The sequence below is a fragment of the Centrocercus urophasianus genome, unplaced genomic scaffold (genome assembly GCF_019232065.1).
Source record: "Centrocercus urophasianus isolate 14NV4802_14NV808 unplaced genomic scaffold, USGS_Curo_1.0 seq_33, whole genome shotgun sequence".
NCBI lineage: Eukaryota > Metazoa > Chordata > Aves > Galliformes > Phasianidae > Centrocercus > Centrocercus urophasianus.
In genome coordinates this window covers 5687950-5715714 of record NW_024884900.1, presented here as the reverse complement: position 1 = coordinate 5715714, position 27765 = coordinate 5687950, and the positions used below count along the sequence as shown (strand labels likewise).

Below are 27765 nucleotides of genomic sequence, written 5' to 3'. Positions count from 1 at the left end.
GATGCAGATAATGCTGCCCCCGGGCAGGAGCTGTGCCAAGGCTCAGGGCCACCCCAGCAGCAGGGCTGAGTGCTCTCTGCACTGTTTGCCAAGGGCTGGGGCTGCCACTCCTCTGTACCAGAGGATTTCTGACTTCTCCTTCAGATTAAGTGGAAATGGGGCATCCAGAGATTACAGCCCTGCTGGGGAGGGGAAAACCTGGCTGCATCCAGCCTCCCTGCACTGGGACTAGAAGGCGTTCTGTGCGAGCTTCCTGCTGATACTGAAATGGGAGGAGCTGCTCATTGCAGAGACCTGGACAGATCAGAGAGCTGGGTACATTTGTGAACAGCTGTTTTCAAAGGTGAAGGACATGAGGAGCAGTATTTCATCAAAACTCTCTGACAAACGCCTTGAGAGCCCGATGAGAATTGCAACCACTTCCCCTGAACCACACATCAATGCATGAGTTTCGTGGAAACAAGGGCAGGCAGCCTGCTAACTTTATGGTTTTGTTGCTGTTTTTTTACATTTTAATTAATATATATATATATATATACAAAAATAAGCTTTGTTACTTACAAGTAACTCAGTTATGTATTTTGTATGAGGCCCAGAGGAATTTTTCTTCACTCAACACAGCCCAGGCAAGCCAACAGGTTGGACATCCATGGATTACACAGACCAGCTGGGGAGGGGAAAAACCAGGCACAGCTGCAGTCAGTTTCCCTGTGCTGGGAGGGAGGAGCTGGAGAAACCCAGGCACAGCAGCAGCTGCTGTTGGAGATGCTCCAGAGCCGTGCCTTCAGTGCTCAGTGGGTGACACCATGTGAGTCAGGCTGACAACGCAGCACCCAGCCCCACACAGCCGCCAGGTGGGGAGGCTGCAGCTGACTGCCGTACAGGAGCGCTCACTCAAGGGCTGGCTCCAACTACCTGCAGCAGGAAGTTCTTGCTTCGTGTTGAGAATTTTCACTTCAGCCCTCTGCTTTGCTCCCTGGGACATCAGCAGGGGATAGAAAGCTGAGCTGTAAACTAGAAACCTCCCTTTGGCAAACAGGGCAGAACAACATCATCTTTCCACAAAGCCCTGCAAAGCACAGCTAGCTCAAAAGAGCACCCTGCTTTGGCAGCATCCCCAAAGCCAGCAATCATTCTCTCCAAAAAGCCTGTGTGTAGCAGAGGGTGGTAACTGATGCTCAGAGGGTTAAGCAAAGGGTGCAAGGACAAAAAGGACACTGGGTACAAGCCCCCAGCCCTTAATGTCTCCAAAAATCCTTTCATTTTCGTATGGGCATGACAGAGGGAGGCTGCATAGAGAGGAGCATCACAGCAGCAAGAGGGATGAGGGAAGCAGAGGGCCTGTCACCACCCGGTGGCACCAGCACTCCCTGCAGCACCACCCCAAGCCAACAGCACAGAGCTGCATCAGGCACAAAAGCCCAGCAGCTGTCCACAGGGACAAGCACAGCTCCACAACTGCTGCTGCTGCTTCCAGGAGGGGGGGAGGCAGGGGTGAAACAGCAAGCCAAGCTCCCGGGCTCAGCACATGGCATCCTGCCCCTGCAGAGAGCCGGGGTCCTCCAGCAGAGCTGAGCTTCCCCTCCCTTCTCCTGGCTGGATCAAGTGACACCAGCTCCACAGAGCAGACCGGTCCCTCAGAGGGGGAATCCTGAGCCACCACACAGGATGAAGGCAAAGCAGCAGCTCTCCATGGAAATGAAGTGTTTATTACAACCAAGAGATACAGGTATCTGCTACAGGGGCAGGAGGCTTTGCTCAGAAGAACTGCAATGAGAAGGAAGGAGACCCTCCTCTTTCCAAAGTGCTCTTACGGAAGAGAGATGCTCCTGTCACCCCAGACAGCACCAGGACTGGGGTCCTGCCTTCACAAGGGGCCCTGTCACCTCGCCACCACTCTCCCAGCTGCAGACACCAACCCTACCTGGACATACAGTCACGTTTTCTACAAAAATAGCTTCCCTCCAGGAAAAAAAAAAAAAAAAAAAAAAAAAAAAAGACTGTACAGAGTACACAGCACTCCCACATGACAGAATTATTGCTTAGGGTGACAGATGGTTAGACACAGGAACTTAAGGCAACACGATTAAGTGCACTGGGTGGGCCCCTGGGCAGGGGGCCACAGAGATGTGCACAGCCCAGCTGAGCCCCTCAACACCACTCATTTTCTGAGGCAGTCCTCGGTGACGCCCTGGGCAGCCAGCTCTGCCAGCACATTGTCCAGGTAGTTGGGGTCAGGGTAGCCGTGGCCACTCAGGTTTGTGTCCATCTCTGTTTTGTGGTGGATCTCATTCCACACCACCGTGTTGCTCTCACCAGTGGTGCTGGAGGTGCCCACTGTGAAAATCAAGCGCCTGTTCCAGGCCACTTTCAGGAGCTCCAGGACCTGGGTGGGGAAAGATAGGAAGGAAGAAAGTCAGAACTGTCCTTCAGCAGCTAAAGCCATGAAAGCTGCTTGCCAGAAGCTTAACAGCCTAAATCCCTGCTGTAGCAGGAAACCAAGGAAACAAGATCCCTTCCAACCACTGGTGTATCCCCCTGCCACTTATCTGGTGCCCCAGCAGGAAAACCCATCACACAACACCTTACCTTTCTGCCTTTCTCATTGTCTGGTAGGTAGCAGTAGCGAGGAAATCCCCTTGCTGTGTAAGGCATCCCTGGGTTGGGGTGCTCAGGGCCCTGCAACAGAGAAGACATATTTGGCACTTTCATCCTCAGAGAGCAGCAAAATTGGGGTAAGCATGAGGATTTGGCAGTCCTATATCAAGGCAGCTCTCCACGTGAAAGCAGCAGAGCACTGCTAATTGTAGGAGGTATCTGACAGGTTCCTATGGGACGTGCTACATCATGGGCCCTCCAGTAGGCACCTCAGCTGGGATACAGGTAAAGCCAGCTCTTCAGATTATGTGAGTTCTGGTGGCAGAAAATCCCATACCACAGCTTTCCCACATGGCCTGAGGAAACCCTCAGAAGTATAGCATCTTTGGCAGCTGCTCAGCAATGGGCTGCCTGCAGGCAGCACGTTGGTGCCCTGTGCTTCTGTGGGAGGGAGGGGCCCTCACAGCTTCAGCCAGCAGGCTGCAGCTGTTGCCAGGGGCAAGCTATGCTCACCTGAATGCCTCTGCTGATGTGGTACACAATCTGGATTGTCCCACAGTCCCTGTGGCCAGGGAGGGATTGAGGGAAAGTGGAGACCTCCATTTTGCCTTTGGGCTGAGTGCCAGTTTTCTCTCCATAGATGGTCTTACAGGAGGGGCACTGCAAGCTGCCATCCTGTGGGGAGAGAAGCAGGTGTCAGAGCTCTGCAGTGCATTGCCCAGACACAAGGCACACGGGACCTGGTGGGGATGGACTGGCTCAGTACCTTGTTTCCATTGGAGTACATGGCCAGCACACAGAGCATGTGGAAGGAGTGCTGGCAGTTCGTCATGCGACCGACCATCTCTGCCTTGATTGTTCTGCATTCACAAGCGTCGCTGTAACCTGAAGGAGAGGCCAGCTTCTCCATGCAGATGATACAGTCCTGGAGAACAAGACAGCAAGGAGAAGGCCACCGTGCAGCACCTTATGGGGCAGCTAGACAGCTCGTGTACACCCCCACAACCCCTCACCTCATCTGCAGGAGTGCCCTTCACCTCCACCAGGTACTTCTTCACCACTGCTTCTGGGTCAGTTGGTGCTGCTGCACAAGGAGAGAGGAGAAAGACATCAAGACATCAGACATACCATGAGACATACAGGCACTGCAAGGTGACAGTAACTGGCCAGCATGCCAACGAGAAAGGTATGGGTTAGAAAGGACAGAAAAGGCTGCTCCAGCCAATCCACAAAAGCCCTCCAAAAGTTCCCCCTGCCAGGAACAGCTGGAGCTGGGACTGAGTGCTGCAGATGGGAGAATCCACAAGCACAAACCTCTGTGTGCTCACAGGTTTCCCATTAAGAGAATGGGAAATGCCATGTAGCAGTGGATGCTTGCACCCTGTGCAGCACACTTTGGGGAACCACCTGCAGCTGCTGTGCTCTGGGTGCCCTTCTGTATCCCAAGTAATGTCAGACAGCCCCAGCTGAACTCCAACTCAAGGACATAGCAGACTCAGTGGGAAAGAATTCTGTCACAGGCTATTAGAGGAGAAAAGGCATTCCCACACCACTCAGCTGACAAGGAACCTTCCCATACCAGGAGTAAGACACTGCCAAACCCTGCAGCTGGCCGCTTCAGGAGAAACCCAGCCATATACTGAGCAGCAGACCTTATCTTGAGTACAGCAGAATCAGCCTTGCATCCTTAACACACAACAGTGTCTTTTCTCTTGAGCTTTTACACACTCAAATCTAGTAGAACACAACACAAGTCAAAAGATACACAGAACAGAAGAGTTTTATAACAGGTGCCCTATTTGCAGTACAAGACATTGACATTTCCCTGAGCATAACCCCCTTCTGCCAAGGGAGGAGTTTGCTTACCAAAGCACGGCAAGCACATGCCCCCCTCCCCTCTGAAGTGATGCAGGATTAAGCACCAGACATCACACAAGACCCTGGTCTGGTTTGGGCCAACAGCATCAGCCATCACTCAGCTCCCAGCCAATCCCTTGCTGGGAACTGCACTGCCTGGCCAGGCCTGGATCCAGCCAGTGAGCACTGCACCCAGCTGGAGCTCCTTACCCATCATCAGGCCCATCGCAGAGGCAGCCAGGCTCCTCCACCAGCCTGCAAGAGGAAACATTTGTACAAGTGATGTTAGGGCTGCAGCCAGCAGGAGGCAAAGTGAGACCTGTCACTTGGCACAGGGGGCTCCTCACTCTTCCTGCTCTGCTCCAAGTCTGCTTCTGGGGAGATGAAGGATGAGATGCACCAGTGAGGGCTGCTCTCCTCTGCCCTGGGGCAGACAAATTCTGACAGTGGTTGGACAGCCACAAGCACCAGTGCTGTTACCCCTGGGCTTGCAAGAAAGCTGTACTCCAACACTCCCTCAATGAACAGTGGGTTCTGTTTTCCAGCTAACCACTTCTCATGGTAGAGCCAAACACGTGAAGCAGACAGGAAGGACTGCTCACCTGCCAAAGCCAGCATGAAACTGGCAGAGATCTGTGAGTTGGTACAGACCTGGATCAGGCAGGAGACTGATTCCTCTGAATGCCATTGGCAGAGAAGGGCAAGATGCAGACAGGAAGAATGCACCTCTTCACTGCAGAGCTAGATCCAGGGCAATGCAAGAGATGAGGCAATGAGCTAACGTGGGTGGAAAGTCATTTCACTAGGGAAGATGGATGAACTGGATGCTAGGCTCTCTGAGATGAAGGCACAGCCATTAAGACAAGTTATTTTAAGATGGGGATTCCTGGCCATTCTGAAACACTTGGCATCTGGCAGCGTGAGCAGCAGGAAGGTACAACTGAGCACAAAAAGCACAACAAGTCTGTGGTGTGAGGGGATGCTCCTCTGAGCCAGGCAGGAGATGCGTGATGGCTCAGGCAGAGTGGGGCTGAGAGTTTACTGCCCTGGAGCCCCTCAGCCAGGAAGGTGCTAACATGACACACTGAGCATTAAGTCAAACACAGGAACTTGGAAACAGCAGTTTTCCACTTCAGGAGCATGCCAAAATTCCTTGGAAAAGCATTTCCAATGGCTGCCACAAGAAGAGCAGGAAACAAACAGGAGCCTGAGCGAGCCTCCACCTTCCAGCACTCAGGATAAGAGCTCAGCAAAGCCAGAAGCTGCCTCAAGGCTTCATCCTGACCTCATGGGGAGCACTGTTGTGTTGTCCACTCTGCTGGGACCCTGCTCACATGCAGTGGATCAAGACAAAGTGCCAGCCAGAAATAGTGGCACAGGGATGCCATCTGCCTGAACTGCCTCTGCTCATCCTCAGCTCAGCTCACCACCTCCTGTGGCCAAAGCTGCCCCAGCAGGGTGCTCTGTGATGTCCCTGCCCCAGCTGGCAAACACAGCGTGGCACTGCTCACGTGTGGCAGCTGGATGCAGGCTCTGGTTGGTAACTGCAAGAGACGGTCACAGAACAGCAGGAGGCTTCAGCTTCTGCTCTGCAAGTTTTGGAGAGCACATGCACACAGAGCAGGCTGCTACCCACCATCCTCTTCCTGAAGTACTGATCACAGTGACTGCGTTTGCATTCCTGAGGGTCCCATGCTGCCCACAAGACTGATCACAAGTCCTCCTCTATCTTAGCTGGTTTTCAGGTGTCTCTTCAAGGTGACCTACCTTCTGATTTCCTCTAGCTACAGGCTGGAGGGAGCAACGCCAAGAAGATGCATGGACAAGGTGGTACAGACAACAAGGGAAACAAGCAGAGCACGTGTCTAACCAGCAGCAGTGCCTGCCCAGCACCTGGCCCCACACCTCAGCTCACCTGCATGACAGATTTAGCAGCTTTAGAGCTATTCACCTTGCCATGCCCCAGAGCAGAGCAGCAGCCTACCCAACCAGTAGCTGTGGCACGAGCCACATTTCCGCACCGGAATCACTCACGCACTGCACCATTTGCTCTGTGGAAGCATGTGCTTCCAAGCTTTTGTTCTAGCCATCCCCTGGGATCAAAGCCTGCTTAGGCTCCATGGTTTTCAAGATTAATAGAGGACTGGTCAATTCTGCTATTGCATTTTCAATGCTTATTGAAATTTTACCACCAGCTGGTCTAATGCTGTGCTACTGATCTATCCAGGATGTGAAGGAATGTTTACCATCCTTTCATTTACCAAAAGGAATAATGACTTTCCTAAATGCTTCCCCTTCCTCCCCGTAGATAATAAGCCACCTGCTGAAGCAGGGCTTTCCAAAGGCAACATTTCACAGATGTGTTTTGAATCCTCACTCAGCAACCGCTTGCAGCAGTGACACCTCCCTCCTGTCCCCAGGAGAGCCATGCAGTGAGCAGCACACAGGTTCAGACAGGCTGTTTCCAGCAAATGCCTTGCACAGTCACCCAACACCCGTGGCTGGGAGCTGCAGGCAGCTGGCAGCACACTGCCTGCCCAGCAGTGGGCTTCCCCCAGACATGCAGCACAGTGTTGGCCTGTGCCAGAGACATCACCGCCAAACAGCAACACCATTAACAAGTCCTGACTAATTAGTGCCTTTGTTGAGCATAACCCAGCTTCCCAGAAAGCCAGAAAATTGGATGCAGTTCTGTCAACACCACCTTACCCAGATCAGTGTGCAGGTACAGGTTCAATGTTAAGGCATTTTTCAAAGCACCCCAGCAGGGCTGTGAGGCCAAAGCACAGAGCCCTTTAGGGCACTCTCCTGTAGCAGAGCTAACTTGGAGATTCGGGACAGTGCCACAGCAAAGGGCAGGGTGTGCCAGCAGGGTAAATGCTGCCATGTTTCTGTTGCACCCAAAAGGAAGGACTGGAGCTTGCAGGAGGCAGCAAGAAGGACTCAGCAGGAGCACAATGCACCCACCACCATCTGTTTTCGTACCAGTTGCTGGCACTCACACTGATGTGCCTGCACCTGGATGCACAGCTCCTGCTGGAGCTCTTAGGGACAGAAAAATATGAAGAGGTGTGGAGACACAGAAATTCAGGGCACAAAATGGACCTGTGTCTGCCTATTATAGCTTCAGGGTTTATAAGAAAGAGAACCAAAACAGTCTGACAAAGTCAAGCTCATTACTGTCACTACAGGACAGCATTCCTTGGCCATCAGGAGTGCTGCACAGGTACAGCTTGCTCCTGGGGGCACCAAGACCCTCCTCGTGCAGCAGTCATGTGCTTGGCACTCTGCAGGTACAGCCTCCCTGCCCCCAGCAAAGGACATCCTCTTGCTAGCTTACCACATCTTGTTTTGGAACAGAGAGGGGCACCCCCTTCCCCTGGATGAGCACTGGAAGCAGCAGAGCTGGCAAAGCATCTCCTCTGCAGCACATCCTGAGCAAAATGGTTGGACTGAATCCTGCTATACCAGAAGGAAGGAGCCGTACTGTGCTCATGTCACAGACACAGCTCCTTCTGCTCACATCCCCTCTCTGCCCCTCAGGCTGGAGGTTCCCCGGTCCCACCAGGTGGCATTGCTGAGCCACAGCAGGCAGCTGGCAGTCACAGTTCTCCAGAGCAGCACCGGGCACAGCTCCCACAGCTACCCTGTGCCATACCCACAGTGCGAGACCCAAGGCACGCAGGAGCCTGGCTGCCTGAAGGCAGCACTCAGCAGCCCCTGCCCAACTGTCAGTCAGGGTGGGAAGAAACAGCCCCAGCAGGCAACATGCATGTGCTGCTGGGTGCTGCACCTACACTGATGGAGAAAGGCGCGCTGCTGGAGCGGCAGGGCAGCGGTGGGACATCTCACAGCACTGCAGCCACCCCTCTGAGAGGGAACGTGGAAAGACCAGCACTGCTGCCACACATCACTGCAGTGTACAACAGCTCTGCAGCACTAATCATCATCAGCCCACTGCTGCACAGCACCTGGGGTGCAGCACAGGGCAAGGGCTCAGGAATGCTGCACCAGTCCCTCCAGCTCTGCCTCTGCTCAGTTCTCCTCCTCCAGCTCTCATGTCCACATCTCCTGCTCTTCCCTGCTTTTCCCCCTGCTTTCTCCTCCCCCTCCCACACATCCTACTCCACATGTAGCGTCTCTCATCGCTACCATTTCCATCTCCTTCCCGCAGTTCTGTACGTAACACAGTTCTGCAAGACACCTCCTTCCACATTAAATGTCTGTTTAGTGTCCCCCTTCAGAGGGGGTTTGCCTGCATCTCCTGCTGAGCTCCCTCACTGCATGTGCTGGCTCTCAGAACCAAACACCAGCAAGCTCCAACACAGCCAGGTGCCTCCCTTCCACTGCCACGAGGTTCTTCCTGCTCCTGAATGCAGACACGTCCATGCTGGGCACCCATGTCAGGCAGAGCTGTGGAGCCTGCAGCTCCCTCTGCTTATCTGCAGTGAGAAGCTGGCTGCCCACCCCAGGACATGATGATCCTCATGGGTCCCTTTCAAATTAGGAAATTTTATGACACTCACTCCCGCAGTTCCATGGAAATCACACACCATGGGAACCACACTCCACAGCAGATACCTACAGCCCTCAAGACAGAGGGTGCAGGATGCCAGCAGCACTGCAGGGCAGGAGCCAAGCCCTGGGGGCTCATCTCAGCAGGGAGCGACCCAGCCCTACTTGCCACCACACAGCCACCAGAGAGGCTTCTACTACCTTCCATCTCAGACGGGAGCGGAGAAAAACCCATCCCAGTTTGGCCCTGAATGCCCTACATGACTCAGAAACCTGCTTGGCTGCAGGATCCTCCTCACCTTATGACTCAGCCATGGGCACAGCTCACAAGGAGACCTTCCCTGAGACAGCACCTGGAAAAGTGCCAGACCCCAAGGGTTCAGGGAACCTGCAGAAATCAGTCATGCACAGAGAGCAACTGCGCTGCTCCAGATCTCATGACTGATGGAAACAAGCAGTGCTTCCATAGAGCGGGGTTGCCTTCTCACCTTGTTGTGCAGCCTGTCAGAGCTCGCACACACCGCTTCATCCTTGGCAGGATGAGCATCACGAGCCAAACCAAGAGAGCCAACAGGGTTCAGGGGAGAGACAAGAGGAAAAGAGGGAGGTAGAACAAGTGCAGAGAGATAAAGAGGAGGAGATGGAAGCAGATATCAGTTTGAGCAGGAACTACCTTTCTTGGACACTTTCCTCCCCTCCTTAACTGAGCTGTGTTTTTTAGTGGCTTTATGGGTGCTGGCAGCTTGCGGCACACAGGTGAGGTGCACGGGGAGTCCAGCAGCTGACATCAGAATAGCCGTCATGCCTACAGCAGGTACGAGATCCACATGCAGGAGGGAAACAACGGGGAGACACATTCATTAAAAAAAAAAAAAAAAAAACCTTCACACTTTCAAAGAAAATTAAAAAAAAAATAGAACAAAACCAAACCCAGGCCCTTGATTCATTGAACATAAAACACCTGGCAGGCAGCAGGATTGGAGTCAGCACAAAGACAGGATCCAGAGGCCTTCAGAAGGAAGAACCTGGGCAGCAAACAAAAGTAGGGAGATGGGGGCATTCTCCAGGCTGGGGTGGAACAGGACCTTCCTCTCTGCTTTGGCTTTAGGGCTCTCAGGCATTCTGAGCCTGCTTAATGCAAAGCCCTGGAGGCAACGCTGACCCTGGGGGGCCTGGTGTTGCCTGAGCAGCTTGGGCTGAGCACAGACAGAGCTGCCCTGTTCAAACACTCTGAACCTGAGACTGCTCACCCTCCCTGCCCCAGCCAGCACCAGGACTGCTGCGTTCACTGCACACAGATTATTAAGGCAGTGACTCATTCACAAGGAGAGCCACCCCCTGAAGATAAGAGCAGCACGCACAGAGCCACAGGACTGACCCTACTGATGGAGTATGACGTTTGCCTGGGAAATTCAAGCCTGTTAAAGGCAGAACATTCCTAAGGTGACACACTGCTTTAAAACTCACATTCCATACACCTGCATGGCGTTCTCAAGAAGAGAATTCCCCCTGCCACAGTCAAAAGCCATTGATGGCTGCAAACAGCAGACAACCCAAAGCCAGCATGTCCCCAGAAGTTGTCTGTGCTGAGCCACATCCTAATGCGAAGGAAATGCTTGCCAGCATCCCCAGGTCTGTGCACAGCTCATGGCCAAAGCTGAAGTTACCAAGGCTTTTGTTTTTCAAGCCCATATTCAACTGAGTTGGGAAGACAGAAAAGCAAATGCATCACTCAGGACAAAATAAGGTACCAGCCCACACAGCACTGAAGATGGAGTTACAATGGAAACAAGCACAAGCAGTAAGGCTACTTCCTGCCTGCAGCACAACAGAAATCCCCTGCACAAAGCCCATGTAAATGCCCCACAAGCAGAACCAGTCCCCATGCAGCCCCAGCTATGTTCTGTACCAGCTTCACATAAGGTCCAAGTGCAGTACACATTCCACACGCTGTTAAGTCTTCCACGATGCAAGAGTTAGATGCTTTTACTAAACAGCACATAAGGACCAAAGACTTTTAGACAGAAAGCATTTCACAAGACGGGATACGAGACACAGTCATTTGCACAGGACTGCCCAAGGAAGGGCCAGGCTGCCCCATGCACTAAATATCCCCCAGCACACATGGAAACAGGTAATCCCAAGCCAGAAACCCTGTTAGGCGCTGCCTTTGCTGAGCCAGCTTTACATAACCCCCCTCCCACACCCAGGAGCTGCAGGGACAGAGAGGATCTTTACAGCACAGTGGCACCAAGTCAGTGACCTCACCCCACCGCCAGCATCGGGCTGTTCTCAGCATGAGCATCAAGGGAGCAGCACAAACACTGACTGAACATCACATCCACAGATGCCACGGCTTCCTGCAAGTCACAGAATGCTGCATGCTCCCAGCCCCACGCTACACCAGCAGTCCTGCAGCCTCTGGGATGCTTTGAAAACAGCTCAAGCATTCCCCTAACAAAAGCTACTTGCTTTTGGAGGCAATGAGCAAAGCTGAGTAGCTGAAGCCCAGCAGCTGCAGAGCTGCCACCTGCTCGCACCAGGCAGGTATTGGGTCTCTGAGGCTGTGAATCTCAAACTGCCTGACCCCACCAGAGCCATGAAATGCCATTTCCCAGCCTAATGCAAAGGAGGGAAGTGGTTAGGCTGTCTCAAATGCTCATTTCTCAGCATTGTGATTACACTGATTGCAGAGGCTGACATTTGGTGAGAAGTCCAGAGACCAGCAGGGATTGTCACCACCCACACACATCTGACTGATATGCAAATGCAAAATTAATGCTCCGTTGAGGAGATCAATGCCAGTTTGCTAACTAACATGCAGAATCTGCTGCAAAAGAAAAAAGAGAACAAGATGAAAGCAGAGGCTGGGAAACTGACTTCAGACTCCATGTCAGAAAGTGAAGAACAAGACACAGAATCCCACCTAAGCTCGGTTACCCACTAACATGGCCCTTCCAGCACCTTGAACAACTTACCCAAAGTTGCCTACCAGCATTGTGAATCATTGCAAAGCAACTAAGTACTTATTCCAGGAACTCTCATTTCACCAGCTGCAAAGGCAACAGCAGGTCCTCATGCACAGAGCACAGGCTAAGCATGGGACAAGGAGAGCTGCCCCCAGTTCAGTGCTCTCCCCATAGACAACCTTGAATTGGCAAGAAAAGATTGTTTTCCATTTCTACCTTCTGCTGCCCTCACAGAGACACACGATGAATCCTCTCTTCCTACAGATGCAAACCAAGAGAGCATTCAGAATGGGTTTGCTCCTGTGCTGTGTTGTTCTTTTGGCTTATCTCAAACACCAGCACAATTCCTCCTTCGGAGTGCTGATACAAGGCTGGAAGCCTCAGCATCCAACAATCCTCCCACAAAAGCAACCAGCAAGTGATCCCAGCCTCATGTGGAAACGTGTACATGTCAAGTGTGTGTATGTGCAAGAAGCACACACTCCCTCCCCTCTTTTCTCTTGCTCAAAGCATCTACGTGGCCACAAGCACTATGTTACAACTCCAAGGGGTAAAGCTATTTTTGCGGCAGCTCTGACAACATCCACCAGCTCTTCTCAGCCTCCCATGTAAATAAGGCACTTCTGTAATATCTTGTGCAGAATATTAGCATGGGGAAAACACCCTTACGTAATGCACAGAGCACCAACCAGCTGCTTACTCTCTCCCAACCCAGCACACCCAACCAGTCACAGCTCAAACACTGTGCTTTAACAGTTTGCTGAGACTGATATTTAGGCATTTCTCTGTACTAACCAAATACCAAGAGTGGAAAGATAGATTAAATGACAGATTTTCCATACCTTAAAATATTAAAGTAGCAGAAAGTGAGAAAAAACAGAACAGGGTCTCAAAGTCAGCTTCATGATTCCTGGATCTGTGGAGCTGCAGTGTTATGAATTCCTCACTAAGATCCCAGGCATTCATCACACCACCAAAGCCCACCTTCTCACTAACAGCAGCAGGATCCCCATTAGCTGCTGATTCAGAACTTCAGATTTCTCCCCTCCCTGCCCCCTCAGAGCATCCCAGGTCTGATCACAGCCATGAGCTACAGAGACAGAGGACCCAAAGGAGATGCTTGCCCTTGGCTGCTTCTGCAGTGACCACTCAGCCCAGCCTACACCACCCTGCAGCCACTCAGACCTCCTACTCACTGCCTCCCAGGGATCTGGAGACCTTTCAAATTAACAGGGGACAACTTGCATATGTAGAACAAGGTCACAGTTAACACTATTAACAGCCTGGATTCGGTAGGGCTTGTCAGCCCTTTGCTGCATTTACCCTTATGTGATTAAGTAACTAATTACAGTCAGTGCTAATAGCCAGGGGATGAAACTCAAAGCTCTCACAGTGAGCCCTGCTCACAGGTCATCCTCCCAGACAGAGTGGGAGCTCTGCTCTACACCTCATTTCTACAAAGCCTGATCTGTTAACAGGGAGCTGGAGGGGCTACATGCTTCAGCAGCCCTGCATTCAACTTTATGCGGTGCCCTTTGGCTCTGGAGATCTACAAGGCACAATCCTTGCCATAGCATTAAAAGTGGATGACCAGAAACATCAGTGCTAGGGGATCACCAGGGCAAAACCTGCACTCCCAGCAGGCACTGTCACAGCTGCAGCCAACCAAGGCAGAACACCACCATCAAGTTCTAGCACTCAGGTTTCAAGCACTTGCTGAAAGCTATAAGAGCTGCTATTTTCAAGGCAACGCCATTTCATGTTTCACAGGCAAATCTACTCTGAAAAGCAGCTTTGAAAACTGGCACTTTCCTCCTTCTCAGAGGCACTTCTTGGGTATATTTAGGATCAGATTCACAGGTTTCAACGATAACTAGCCAGCCTGCATTGTGTTGCCACAGGAGACAGCAACTGATTTAACTTCTGTTTTTTCCTTTCCTTATGGAAATGCATTACAACCCTTTTTTAAGCAAAGGGCCTGAGCTTTTGTAATAAAACCACAGAAAATAATTTCATACAGAAGTCTGCACTACAGCCTTCCTCCTTAAAGGAAGGAACAAGGAGAAAAAAAAACAAGCAGCAGTTGCCAGCAGCACACAGCCTGGCCCAGGTTCCCATAGCTGGAAAATTAGCACCCAAGCTCTAAATACACCCACTTGCCCTGATAGCTCATAGCCTGCCTCTAAAGTACAATTCAGAAGCAGAGCTCATCTCTCCCACCCCAAGACTGACGGCACACCAGCTAGCATCCTGCTCTTACATTAGCAAAGTGCTGATCCATGCTAACCAACATCAAACCCTCACCTCAGCTAGAGGAGAACAAAGCCTTACAACAAGCTCTACTGAGAGAAAGCAACTGCTAAGGTCCAACCTGTTCTCTCTCTCAAGTCTGTTCTTTCTGCTGTTTGGGTTTTTGGACTAGAACTTTTTCACTACTAAACACAAACCAGTTTCCTTAAGGGCTAAAAGGAAAAGTAGGTGCCAGAAGAAGCAGTCACTCACATAACCTTAAGAACAAAGCAGATAAAGCAAAACAAGATTGTTACCTGCCAAGGCTTGGTTCAGCTTGCTGGGCTTGGACATCTTGACAGGAAGATTTAGAGCACTATAGAGAACAAGAAAGAGAAAAATGTAACAGTGCAAATCAACAGGTGAGTGAGAGCTAACTGAGCTACAGGAGCACACAGCCTAGATATTTAACAGGCTTTAATTACTCAGGTGAGGCTCACCTGGGACCCCCCCCACCCACCAATCCCACTGGCCCAGCAGCCATCCTTAGGGAGCCCACCCCTTTATAAAGCAGGGTTCTGACAGCTGCTGTCCTTGAGGGTACTATGAAATATGTGAACAAGAGAAGAAACACTGAAAGAGGCTGAGAAGAGTTTGGCACCTGGTTTAGAGGTTAACAGACAGTGGACACCAAGCATCCCTTTTAGATTCCTAGCTTGCTTTGGTAGCATTTCTCAGTGCTGGCAACGGCACCTTAAGCAGTTTAGGAAATGTGGGTAGTTGCTCAGCAGGAGATGGAAAGGAAAGCAGCAGCACAGAAGCTGAAGGGATTGCTAGGAGCAAGCTTGACCCCAGCTTGCAGCCCACCATGCTGGCACAGAAAGTCACCTGTGGGTTTTGCCTTGGGTGGCACACGGGCACAACAGCTCACGGGCAGCAGCTGCAGTCACTACACAAGGCATTTAGATGACCACCTCCCCAAACCAGCCTCAGTTGCACCTGGCCACTACTTTAGGAAGGCCGTTATCAAGTTCCCAAAGCCACCTTTTGTCTCTGAGAACCTAGTTCTCTCCAGCTGGGATGCAAAACCTGCTGCTGTATTCAACACAGCATCACAGGCAGCAGTCCCTCTCTGCAGCTCTGCTAAGATCCAGCAGTGACACATCCCTACCTTGCTGTTTCCCTGCCTGCTGTGTTTGCAGCAGGTTCCTGTATGCTCCGATGCCCTGAGGGAACCCTGGGTCTCAGCGTAGTGTTGGCGGTTTCCAGACCTTTAAAAGGTCCTCCACACTCCAGAAGTTCCCTTCCTTTCCTGTGTTTTCCCCTCCGTTGCCCCTAATGTTGCAACATTTTCAAGTGACGCAACCAATTGTTCTCACCGCAGCCCAGTTCAAACTTCTCTGACCACAGTGGAAATCCTCCTATCAACTTCAAAGGGCTCCTAGTCAGTTACTGTGACCCTCTTCATGACTTCTTTCTTCCCCAGTTTTGCTCTTTCATCACAGTTCCTTCTCACTTATTTTTCTCTCCCAATGCTCCCCCATCTTCTCCCAGCAGAAAGCAGCCCATGACACTGCAGTCAGTGACAGCACTGGTCTGTGACAACAAGCAGCTTTGTGCCCAAAGTGCTGCAGCAACCTGGCTGCTTCCATCTCCCCTTCCCCATGGAAAGGAAAAACACAGCAGAGCTGAGGATTCGAGGAAAGGAAAGCCAGAGCTGATCTGGGAGGGGGATGACGAGCACTTTGGGAAGATGGCAGAAGGATTCTTTCCTTTCTTTCCTGTGTTGCAAGGTCCTGTCAAACCCTGGATCCAGAGCTTTTGTGAAGTGAGAAGAACCCTCAAGACAAACAGTAAAGGCAAAGTGTTTTAGCTCTGACTGCAGGAAGGCTTTAAGCCAACTAAACTGATGACACAGGAACTACGTTTTTATTTCACACGGACTACAAACACGCAGACTCAGCCTCCAGCAGGACTTGCTAACCTATCCATGTGAACACAGGGGCAGGGCTGCCACGTGCAGAAACCTGCAGAAACCCCAGACACGAGGCTGATGAAACCAAGGGAAATTCACACTGTGCTGCCTCTGCCACAACGCTGCCTGGGCAGATCCGAAGCCGCAGTGCGTAGGAGGAAGCGTTGCCATGCTAAAAAAGGTGCACAGACGCAACTCTGAGCTTACGTTGGGCCTGAGGTGGTTTTTCTTTTTTGGAGGAGGAAGGGGGTAATGAAGAAGGATATTGCTATGGCTGTGTAACACATACTGTGCCTTGCCTCTGAGTGGGCGCGCCTGTTCCCACACCTCTGCTGCCCAGAGATTCCCAGCTGTTGCCTGCGTCTCTGAGCCAAAGCTCAGGCTGTGCCTGCAGCAGCTGAAAGTCAGTGCCTGAAATCTCTAAATGCTCCCTGCTCTGCACCTCCTGAGCGCATGGGAAGATCTGGGGCTGCAGCACAGGATGCTTCCCAGCATGGCTTCACCCAGGGATGGAAAACTGCTGGAGGCAGTGCTGCCTTCTGTTCTCCACACAGCCCTTGCCACAGCACACTCCATCTGCGGCTCTCAGTGTAGTTTGCAAGGAGGCTGGATTTGCTATATTTACAGCATGGGAAGAAACTGAGGCACGAAGAAGCAAAATAACCTGCCCACATTTATTTCATACATTACAGCAGAGCCAAGAATATTAACATCTACTTATGCCTTGGCTTGCTCCAGCCAACACTCCTCTCTGTTTTCCAGAAGCTCTGATCCTCTTGAGAGCATGGGGAAATTAAATCTGCAGCATGCAGTGCCTGAGCTCTACCCTGACCTCCATCCCTGCAGCAAGCAGGTAACATTCCCCTGCCACTGCTACTAAAAGGGTGCAATGTGCCCATGCTACCACCAACCTGCACTGGAGTGAGCCCTGCCTGTCCATGGGAATAGCTGTCACTGCCACACAGAGAGCTGGGCAGTTCTTCAGGATTAATTACACCTCTCTCAGCCCTACAAGAGAGAAGATTTCTTCAGGGCTGACATTTTTAGCTTCATTTCCTACAGAATTGGGTGCATGTAACTGGGTGTACATAACCGCACTGCCTTTCAGTCTCCAGTAACTTTTGAGCTGTCAGTTACAGCTCAGCTCCAGCAAAGCAGGAGCTGGACTCCCTGCAAGCTTTGTAAATGTCTGCCAGGGGTGTGTGCTTCAGGGTAAAAGGCTGTGCAGTGCACACAACACAACCTTTATTAGACACCAGAGAATCCCTCAGTGCCACCACTCCCTTTCCTGCAGCATACACTGCTGTCACAGGCAGCACAGCTCCATTTGCTGGTGGATGTTTGTGCAAGCTGCAGTGATGGCCGCAGGGAGGGAGCAGCTGAAGAAGGAATTGCATGGTGCAGCTAAGACAGTCAGAGACACACAAGCCCTTCCTGGGACAAGGAGTGCAGCATGATTAGCACCTCATCCTTGCAACCTCAAAAGCCTCACTAGTGATGCAGAGGAACTAACCCACAGAGCTAAGCTGAGGGGAAAGACAGGGAACACAGGATACAATAACTAAGGAATGTTGCGGCTTAGGAATTAAATGAAACGCATTGTTAGTCCATGCTACTCCAGTTTCCCTTAATTGGCAGAAATGAGGGTATTTTCTGCTGGAACATGGCCTTCACGAGCCTGGGAACATAACCCCAGCCAAGAGCAATTACCCCAACCCTGCACTATTTCCAACTCACCACATGGGAAGGAAGGGGAAAAGCCATCCTGGGCTGTCAGCTGGTGTTGAAAGAAGTCCTTTCACATAATGAACTGCAGTGGAAGACAGACTGCCCCATGTGCATTCATCTGTCTGGTCAGGGGAAAGGACAGAGCCCTTGGAAAGCTAACGTCAAAGGACTATGAACACCTCCAAGGAGAGAGGTTCAGCAAGTGTGAAAGGCTTAAGTCCTGCTTAAGACACAAACTTCAAAACTCTGCTAATTGCATGGAGCAGAGTACACTTTCTCCGCCCCTCTGATCTCTTATCTATGCCTTTACCTGGGCTGGCATGGACAGGTAAAGCAACTCTGGCAAGTTTGCCTCTAATTGCTCAGATGCTCACAGTGATGCTTGAGATGATTACAGCACAGAGCATACACACTGCTCTATATGACCGAAGGAGCAGCCAAACAGCCCTTACACAACCCTCAGTTCAAAGTGACTGCAGCTGCAAGATGCTCAGTGTATTATCATCAGCTCTTGGAAAGAAGACAGGCCATGGAAGACCAGCTTAGAAAACATACTGTGTGCAGTGAAAGCTATGAGTATCTTGCTTGGTTTGGGTATCATAGAGATCAACCCAGCAAGAAGACAGAGGAAAGTGCTCCACTTTGTGAAGGAGACATTGACTCTGCCTGCTTCAGCCCCAGGGATAACCAACTGTGGCTAGGCTAAGCAGCTTGTGCACAGAAGAGAAGAGGGCAGCATGGGGAGCCCACAGGAGGCTGCCTTCCATTCAGCCTACAGCACGTGCAAGGCTTGAAGAGAACTGAAGCATATTTTGAACTAAAAAGGAATGCCTGTAAGTCTCCTTTGCGTTCATCTGTTATCTCCCTCAAAATGCCACCTTACATTTCCTCATGCTTGCAGTATCTCAACCTGACCTCTTCCTCCAGTGGTTCAATGTGGCTTTCCTGGCTGACAGGAATGAAATTTCAAGTGGGAAAAAAGCAAGGGAAAGCAGAAAGGAAACCTCCTTATCCATCAGACACCAGAAGTCTGCCTCCTTTTAGGGAGAAGAGCTTAGCAAAGAGAGGCTCCTAAACAACAGAGACCTGAGCACACCAGGTCTCTGGCACACACACAGCACTCAAAGGCGAGTCGGGGTCAGTACCTGACTCCATTAGAAGTGGACAGTCCTGTGCTGGGGCCCACAGCACCTCCAGCCTGGGGCAAAGCCCAGCTGCTCTGCGCATTGAGTCGCGGTGTTGACCTCGCTCCAGACAAAGCGGGTTTGTTATAGGGCACAAAGCCGACGCCAGAAGAACTCCCTGACGTCGTCCTACCAGAAACCTGAGGTGCAGCAGAGGAATTGGGGAAGTTTGTCACGGAGTGCCGGAATCGCGTGGTGATGGGGCCAGTCCCACCGTTCAGCCAGCACTGCTGGCACGAGCAACCCGTCCCCGTGTGAAGGGGAGCCGGGGCGGCCGTCACAGGGTACGGATTGTCCACCCGCCTCCGAACGCTGCGGCAGAACCTCGTGGTCTTGTTGGTCTGCACTTGAGCCACCAGGTCGACCTCATAGTTGTAGCCTAAGGGGCCGAGGTCCACCCGCTGGTGCCTGGAGGCGTGGGCTTGCTCCAGGAACACGCAGACGTTCATCTCGTAGGGGAACCAGCCACGTTCGTCGTTCTGCCACTCCCAGACGATGCCCTGCTCGGCTGCTGAGTCCCTGGGAAAGAGGTGCCTGCGGACTGCCCGCATCGTCCCTGGTAGGAAAGAGGGGGAAAAAAAAGCACTCTGAGATCAGAGAAGTGGACTTCAGTGACGCGTTTCTACACAGATCTGCGGTGTTTAATGAAGAGCGCTAGTAGACCTTCTCATCCCAATAAAGGTGGTTTTCACAGAGCTCAGAAGAACAGAACACCTTGGAGATCTCTGTCCCCCAGCCAAATCTGATTGAGGGCTGGCAACAAGTTCAAAAGCTGCTGGGAAGAAGGGTGGGAAGGAGAGAGGATGCGGAGACCAACACACCCAGGTGCGAAGGAGCAGCAATCACAGATCCCTCACTGACTTAAATAAATAAAATCCAGGCTGATGCACAGATCTGGTAAAAACTTCCCACATCCTCAACAACAGAGTAATATAGAGACACAGCACCTACAGAAAGTGCTGCTGGGGCTGAAGGCCCACTTCCCTCTGCTGCACAAAGGCCTGGGCAACTCTCCTCCCATGAGAGGAGTCCCATGAGGGCAGGACAAGGGCTTCAGAGAAGGAAGGACATACCCAGCTTCTCTCAGTTCCTGACTGCTGCCAGACGAGCATAGAAAACCAGCAAAATCATTTAGAAGCTGCAGAGAACTCCACATAAAAGAAGAGCACTGAAAGCAGACACGCTGTCATTGCAAGGCTCCTCAACTGCAACTGCAGGAGCTCAAACCCCCCAGCAGCCAGGCTCTCCAAGGGGATCTTACTCAGTTGCTTTTTTAAAGCAAAAAACCTCCTGAGAAGGAAGTGAGCCACCTAACAGGACAGAAGCTCAAACCTCTGCAAAAACAGGCTCCTGCAGCTGGGCCAGAACTGCTCCCCACAGTGGGAAAAAACCTCAGCAGCCCACTGCATTAAGAGAAGCTGGGAATACCCCGGGGCAAGTCTGGGAATGCAAGCAGGTGGTGGGGAACAGGAATGTAAAGCACTGTTAACACAAAGGAGTTCAGAGAACAGCACCAAGAGGGAAAAAAACAAAACAAAGTCTTTAAAGCAGTTGCAGGGCTCTGACCCTGAACTCCAGGAAAGAGGTGAAAGAGCACATCAACAAACAAGTATCTGCACTTCAGCCCTGCTGAGAACTGCCCCAGGATGTTCTCGTGGCTCTGTGGGACTCCACACCACCTGCATCAGAGGGCAGCCTGTGCTGCAGCTCTGCCAGCAGCGTGGAAGTCGTGTCTCTGCTCCTACTGCACTCCTAAGCTTCTTTGTGAGCAGCATTGGTGGTTTCTGCCTGAGTGCTTTGGTGGCCAGACCATGAGACCCTGTGAAATTCCATACCTGCCCTGTAGGATGGCTCAGCCAAAAATACCAGACTCCTGTGGGATAAAGCCTTGCTCTGGCAAAAGCCAGGGTGAAAGGTGTCAGCAGAACAAAGCTGACCTTCCCCAGCCAGAAATCAGTGTCTGACATGGGAAAGCAGAGAACACAGCCAAGAGTGTACTCAAGCAATGACTGCTCCCGTTCAGCAATCAACTCCTGCCAGGTTTTAGAAAGACTGAGTGCACAAATCTATGTTCTCAACAACTGGGGAAGATCTGAGCAGAGGGAAGAAGGATGAGATCAGATTGGGATCAACATGGTGAGAGAAGCCCTGCATTTAGAGATGGATGCTGGGAACCTGCTCCCAGCAGAGAGGAGACCAGCACAGGTAAAAGAAGGTGTTAGAAAGCTAAGCAAGACACACAGGTAAGAAATCAGCAAGGCAGTCCCTGCTCCAGTGGCAGGTCAGAAGCTAAAAGCAGCACAGGGAAGACTTCAAGTGTTTGCAAGTGATGTGCAATTTTAAGATCCCCAAACTGCAGTGGTGAGAGGAGATTTTAAGAGTCAGTAACAGGAGGCATGTGCCTCATGGAAGAGGTCCCCTTCCCCCAGGCTGGCAGGGAAGCTGGCATTTGTCTCCTGAGTGGGCAAACAGCTGTGGCAGGAGGACAACTCCTGCTGCTGTCTCACATTCACTTCCAGCTAATCTGCCCAAAGCAGCAGCTGAAGCCTGCAGCTAATCCTGCCCACAAGATCCCTCTGCACAGCTGTCACTCCCTGTTGGTAGAGATGCTAGTCCCATTAACACTGGCTTCCTGTTATTCTCCCTGGCTTCCTTTGAAGAGCTATTTGTCTGTCTAATAGCTAATGAGCAGAATACAACAGCCTATTTTTTGCTCTGTTTAAAGATTTTTCATGGGGATGTTTCCTGCAGAGATTCTTTTCTCCAGCAGATGACAAAGGTCAGCTGGCTGCTTCCTCAGAAAGGTTCGTGTTTAAGGCAGAGCCCTGCAGAGAGAAAGTCTTCCTTAGAAGTGGGCCACAGAAAGAGGATATGAGAGCATTCTCAACAGTCACACAAACATAGGAACAGTTACCCATGCAGGGAGGCTCACAGACCTGGCTGCTCTGATCAGCATCCCTCCGAATCAGTGGGAAACTCTGCAGGAGAGCTATAAAGTAGAATGAGCCTTTTTGTTGTTAAAAGACCACCACAAACCTCATCCACAAAAAGAGGACATCACGTCATCCAGCATCATTTCCAAAAATGTACTGTGCTGTTTCCCTGAGATGACTAAACCCAAAGCATCCTGCCACGGACAATATAACTAGATGCTTTGAGGTCTTTCACAAAAGACTAAAGAGATACAAGACACCTGCACGCGTGAAGAAGGATGCCCCAGTTACACTGAGACACATCATTCAGCCTCCCACAGGTAATCAACCTCCACAGGCTGAGATCTCAACCTCACCCAGCTGGGATGTGTCCTGGCAACGGATGGCATTCTGGTGAGGGAGGACCTGCTGCCCAGGTGCTGGATGGAGCACCAGCTGCATGGCTCCTGCACAAGTGCAGCGTGAAAAAAACAAGGAACAGCTGCTGGTGCCAGCTCTGGTGGTCTGTGCTGTGTTGCTTAAAGCCACAGCCTTCAACTGAGCTTCCAGGCCATGCTGAGCCAATCCTGCCAGTGCTCAAGACACTTCTAGGGAAAACTCATCTCAAGGTCACTGGTAAGCACTATAAAGTCAGAATAAAACACGGATGCAGCTGTGATGAGCATTCACCACTCCAAGCACTTCCCTTTCCTGTAGGAATTGTCTTGTTGCAGCTGATTCAAGACAGTGCTCATTTCTTGCTTCAGGTGGCAGGAACCCAGCACAGTGCCCAACTTTGCAGCCTGGTGTGAGGCTCAGGCAGCGTGCTAACATGACTGCGTCCTGTGGCAAGGGGTAAGGTGTTGGCAAGGGGGAAAACTGATGCACGAAGAATTTTCCATTCATTTAGGGGTGTGTAATGTAGAATCTCCCTGGATTTTCTGAAGATAAGAGCATACACTCCACCCCTGCTTTCTGAGCGACAGCTGCTCAGCACATCTGGAGCAAAAGAGGGCAGGAACCATATCAGCACATTCTGAGCCAGTAGCCCCAGTGACCTCAGAAAATCAAGATGAGAATGAAAATTAAACTTCAGCCCTGCAATTATGAGCAGACCACTCTCCCTCCCTGGGAGGGAGCAAGCAAGCCTGGAACAGCAACAGTGGGAGACTTTTGTGCAGCTGCATTACATTGTTCTGCCAGAGGCAGGAGGCTTTCACAGAGCAGCTTGCACAGGATGGCAGGCCAAAATAGAGCAGCCAGTACACCTGTTGCAGAGAGAACAAGGGATGCAGCCAGGAAGGTTTCAATTGCAAACAGGCCTTTTTGTGGACTGGTCTTGTATGGGTGCGGGCTTGGGGGGGGCAGGCAGAAAGTTTCCAGCTCTGAGGAGTCTAGCTCACAAGCTCTGAGCTCCAGAGGTCTCACGATGAGGCTTTTCTCAGCCCTGTGTGCCTGGCACAGCCCTGCAGATTCATCAGCCAACACTGCTTTGCTCACACGCCGGGTGGCACACAGCATCAGGAGAGAAGACGCAGCACACGGCAAGTGACAACAGTGTCAGCAGAGCTTTGCAGGGCTTTCTCTTTAAGCACACAAGCAGGCTTACAAAAATGCTGGCATGAGAAGGAAGCTCCCTTACCTGTATCCTGCCGGAACTGTGTCAGGCTTGGGATGTCGATGACATAGGGGGCCAAGCTAGCATCCGCGTGTCCCAAAGAGATGCTGCTGCTGACAAGCCCTGATCCTGAACGCCGTCCCTTCTGCTGAGAGGCCTGGAAACCCTGCTCAATGAATCTGCACACATCTCCTCGGTACGGCCGCCACCGGCCAAACTCGTCCTGCCATTCCCACACCGCCACTGCTGTGGAGCTGCTGTGTCCTGGGATGGAGACAGGAGCTCCGGGGGGCCCGGCTGAGCTGCTTCCAGCTCCCTGAGCTGCTGCCATGGTCTCCCCTGAGGTCTGGGCACACGGAGATCACAGGCAGCAGCTGCGCCAGCTGGCTTTACACCATCTTCTGGGGAACCTGCAGGGAGAGACACAGAGCACAACAGAGCTGAGAATGACGTCCCAGAATCAACACACCTCAAAGACACAGCACACAAACTCAGCCTTTCGCAGAAGATGCTCACTGCGCATTTAGGAGACTAAAGAAAAGGGAACACTCTCTGGTCGAGGGCAAATGAGGTACCATCACCTACAACACACCAATGCGACGTCTTTTGCAAATCTGGAGAAAGAGCTTCCTGAGAAGACTGCTTCCAACACCAGGCACAACCAGAGTCTGCAAAAGTAGCTCAGGGCTGCTGCTGATCTGTGTTAAACTTATCTGTCAGCACTGAGCCAAGCTCAGACCTGAGAAGTGTGCCAAGCACCGCACCTGTATGCAGTGATGACTTGGTTATGCAAGCAGTTCCTGAAACTCTGTGCTGTTCTAAATGCAGGGCTACAATGCCAGCTCCATTCTGGCCTCAGACTGTGGGGATTCAAGAATATTCAGAGCAGAAACTGTGGAGCAAGACAAACGGCATGAGAAAGGAGAGATGCGTGATCGCCGCACGATAAATGATCCTGATGGGAGGAAGAGCACATGGCTAGAACGACTCATGACTCTGACTGGATGAGTGCCTGCGTGCTCAGATAAGGAGCAGACCAGAGGTGACTTTGTGGAATGTTTTGTTGACATGTAAACGAGGGCAGGAAGGTTACAAAAGAGAAAGTGGGAATGCATATAAGGGATGCTAGAACCTGCAACAAACGATTTGGATTGTCCACATCTGAGTCCATGCCTTCAGACCCTGCATCTGATCACTCCATTTTCATCCAGCATCAGTCCCTTGACTCCTCCTGTGTAAGGTAAGGGAGCTTCCAGCATTATACATGTACACCAAGCCACAAGAGAATCCTTTATGCATGTAAGCCAGCAAAGCACAGAAATAAATTTGTTAAGCTTCATCGGAGAGAAGAATTGGGAGGAATAAGTGTGCAAGCAGCAGGAGGAACAGAGGGGACAGTGAACAGCCTGTGCTGAGGACAGGATCACAGCATGCCTACCTGCAGCTTCTGGGGCTGGAAAACAAGGAGTATCTTAGAACAAGGGACAGTTTGCATCACAAATAACTGAAGCCAGATGCAAAAAGCCATTATGAAATGATCTGGGGAAGAACAGAGAATGGGGTGGGAGCCTTAAGACATCCAGATATGGACATAAAGGGAAGCAGCTAAATCCTAACACTCACACACCAAAGATAGAATGCAGACAAAAGATCACCAATGATCTTAGCCCCTCAAGAAATACAAAACAGCAAACCCAAAGCCATCCAAAAAACGAAAAAGAGAAAGAATTACACAGTAGTGGTGACAGACAAGTTATTAGGGAACACAGGCAGAATGAAGATGCTATTAAGACACAGCTGTACTACGTATGGTGTCACGGGCTGTCACAAGGCTGCCACAACCCACCCAGCTGGCCGGGAACCAGGACCTCCAAGGTGAGGGAGTGGAAGAGGGGGACTGACAGGTGACAGCTCACTTAGAAATGATGACCACTCACTTAAGAAAGAGGTGTTGGTTGTGCTGACAACATTATCAAATGTTAGGAGCAGGGATACTGCTCACACATGGTCACCAAGCTGTGTCCAAGAGGCAGAGTACTGATAGCTCACATTCCTGTGCTGCTGTGCCGTTGCAAGGAATTCTGTCCAGACCATCTGGACATGTCTATCTTGTGCCTGAACGCCAGGCAGAGCATTCGGAAATCTCTGTGGCGGTGCTGGTGAGCAGCTGGCTACAAGAACACGAGTGTGAATGAACAAGATTCATTTGGGTTTAAAAATAAAGTCACCTTCTCCCTCCTAAGGTCTCACGTCGCTGATTGCTCACTTCACTCCAGTCAATAAGGAGCTATGAGCTTCCTTCCTGCCAAGCAGAAAAGTTCAGGCCTCCCAAGAGGCAGCAAAGCTGTGGGTGGCTTCCACTGGAGGATGCCATCTGCAGGGATGACATCGCTGCCGGATGGGGAAGAGCCCACGCTCCACACAGCGTCCCATCCATCCTGCTCACACGGTTTGCTAGCTTAAAAAAGAAACACAATGGAAAAAAAAAAAAAGAAGAAAATAATCTAGCAAAGGACAGACTCACCCACGTGTCTGCATTTAAGAGATGAAAGCAACACTTTCCCAGGAATGCAGAAATGACAAATTGCTCTGGGTCACCAACAGCACACTCCGCTCACAGCAAAAAGCAATCAGTCACAGCAATGCACATAGGTTGGTTATTTTGCTGCTCCAAACGCCAAACTCAAGCTGTAGGTGTCGAACTGCTCAACACCTGCCTCCACCAGATCATTCTAAGGCAGGTTTCACACCACACATCCACACCCTCCCTGGACTGAGTCAGAGCAGGGCTCGGGGATGGTCTGTCCATCCCACGGCGCAGCTGCATACCTGCAGCAGGTGCTCTGAGCTCAAAATAGAGAACTGCACCATTTCCCCCCACCCCCCCCCGGGGGTGGTGGGAAAAATGGGGGCACAAGCAGAGAAAGAAGAACAGAGAAAGGTTTTTTGGAGGGAGTCAGCAGTTTGTTTTTTCCTTCTCTTTTTGAAGCACAGCAGCAGATGAAGAACAGCAGCGCACTGAGCACCGCATCTTCAGCCACCATCATATCTGATGCTGAAAACTGGCAGGTGACAAAAGCCTGCTGTCACACCAGGGTGGCAGTGACACTCTGGACATGCCAGCAAAAGCAAGCAGACCTGCTGCATGTGAGCACAGCTCTGACATTTGCTTCCCCACTTGAAAGGGGAAATATCCCCTGTGTTGGACTGCTGGTGCACAGAAGCAGAGAGGACTTGGGGTGTCCTGTTCCTGCAGCCCCACAGCTCTGGATGTGCCACAGGCTCACAGCCTGCCCCAAATGATTATAGGGATCTGACTTCTCAAAGCACAAACTTTAACTACTCCAGCCACACAACTTCTGCTCAGGAAGGTGAATTAAGGTTTGTTTGCCTTGACCTTTAGCACCAGCACAAGTGCTGCAGCATTTGCCAGCCTTCAACAGAGAACCTCAGTGAGAGCTGGGCGCATTTCAGTGGTGTTTTCCACCACCCAATTCACTCCCTGCTCTTCGACCCCCACCTGGGTTAGTTTTTTTAGCAATAGGAGTCAGTACATTAATTTAAGACTCAATATATCAGTTCAGCAAAACAAATGCATAAGCAATAGTTCTAAACCTCTCCATTTCGGCTTCAGGGGATGAGCAGTCATGTTTTCCCTCAATAATTTTGCACTGGGGACAGGAATAGAAGGCATTTATCTTATGTCTCAATGATTTTGCCTCACTAGAAGTTCTGCGTTCACAAAAATACCTTTATCTTTTGCCCCAAAGCATGCAGAGGCAATTCCCGTCGGGTTCCACACGCGCTGTTTTAAGAAGTGCCTCATTATGACCTCACAAGCTCCCAAAACGGGGAACTCGGCCGGCGGCGGGTGAAAGCATCCAGCGACGGAACCGATGGCGAACGGCAGCGCTTACGCGGGCACCGCGCTCACATTCGCGGAGCGGCCCGGCCTTCCCGCAGCCCCGGCCGCCCAGCACGGCGCAAAGAGCCCGAGCCAAAAGCACAGAAACGAGCGGCAGCCTGAGCCCCGAATAAACCCCCAATAAACCCCCCGGAACTGCACCAGCCGCACCAACCTCCGCCGCGTCTCCACAGCCGACAGGCTCCGCGCAGCCGGAGACCTCACCGCCCGCAGGCCCCGGAGAGGCCCAGGAGAAAACAGCGGCGCCGTCCTCAC

At 51.5% G+C, this 27765-nt stretch overlaps 1 protein-coding gene across 6 annotated transcripts; it reads right to left on the bottom strand.

Moving 5' to 3' along the window:
* Positions 1 to 1689: 1689 nt before the first annotated feature.
* On the bottom strand, positions 1690 to 27765 carry DTX2 (deltex E3 ubiquitin ligase 2). Of its 6 annotated transcripts, none has more exons than XM_042830068.1 (11): positions 27665 to 27765; positions 23610 to 23995; positions 19017 to 19611; positions 14486 to 14544; positions 9644 to 9775; positions 4666 to 4710; positions 3612 to 3682; positions 3365 to 3523; positions 3112 to 3273; positions 2590 to 2679; positions 1690 to 2386 (listed from the first exon to the last, which is right to left on the bottom strand). In XM_042830068.1, the coding sequence occupies exons 2-11, from the start codon at positions 23914 to 23916 to the stop codon at positions 2162 to 2164; spliced, it is 1845 nt and encodes a 614-aa protein (XP_042686002.1). In that variant the 5' UTR covers positions 23917 to 23995; positions 27665 to 27765; the 3' UTR covers positions 1690 to 2161. The 6 variants fall into 6 exon arrangements, with proteins under 6 accessions (XP_042686002.1, XP_042686003.1, XP_042686004.1 ...); XM_042830069.1 differs by lacking the exon at positions 27665 to 27765 and adding an exon at positions 24102 to 24120; XM_042830070.1 differs by lacking the exon at positions 4666 to 4710.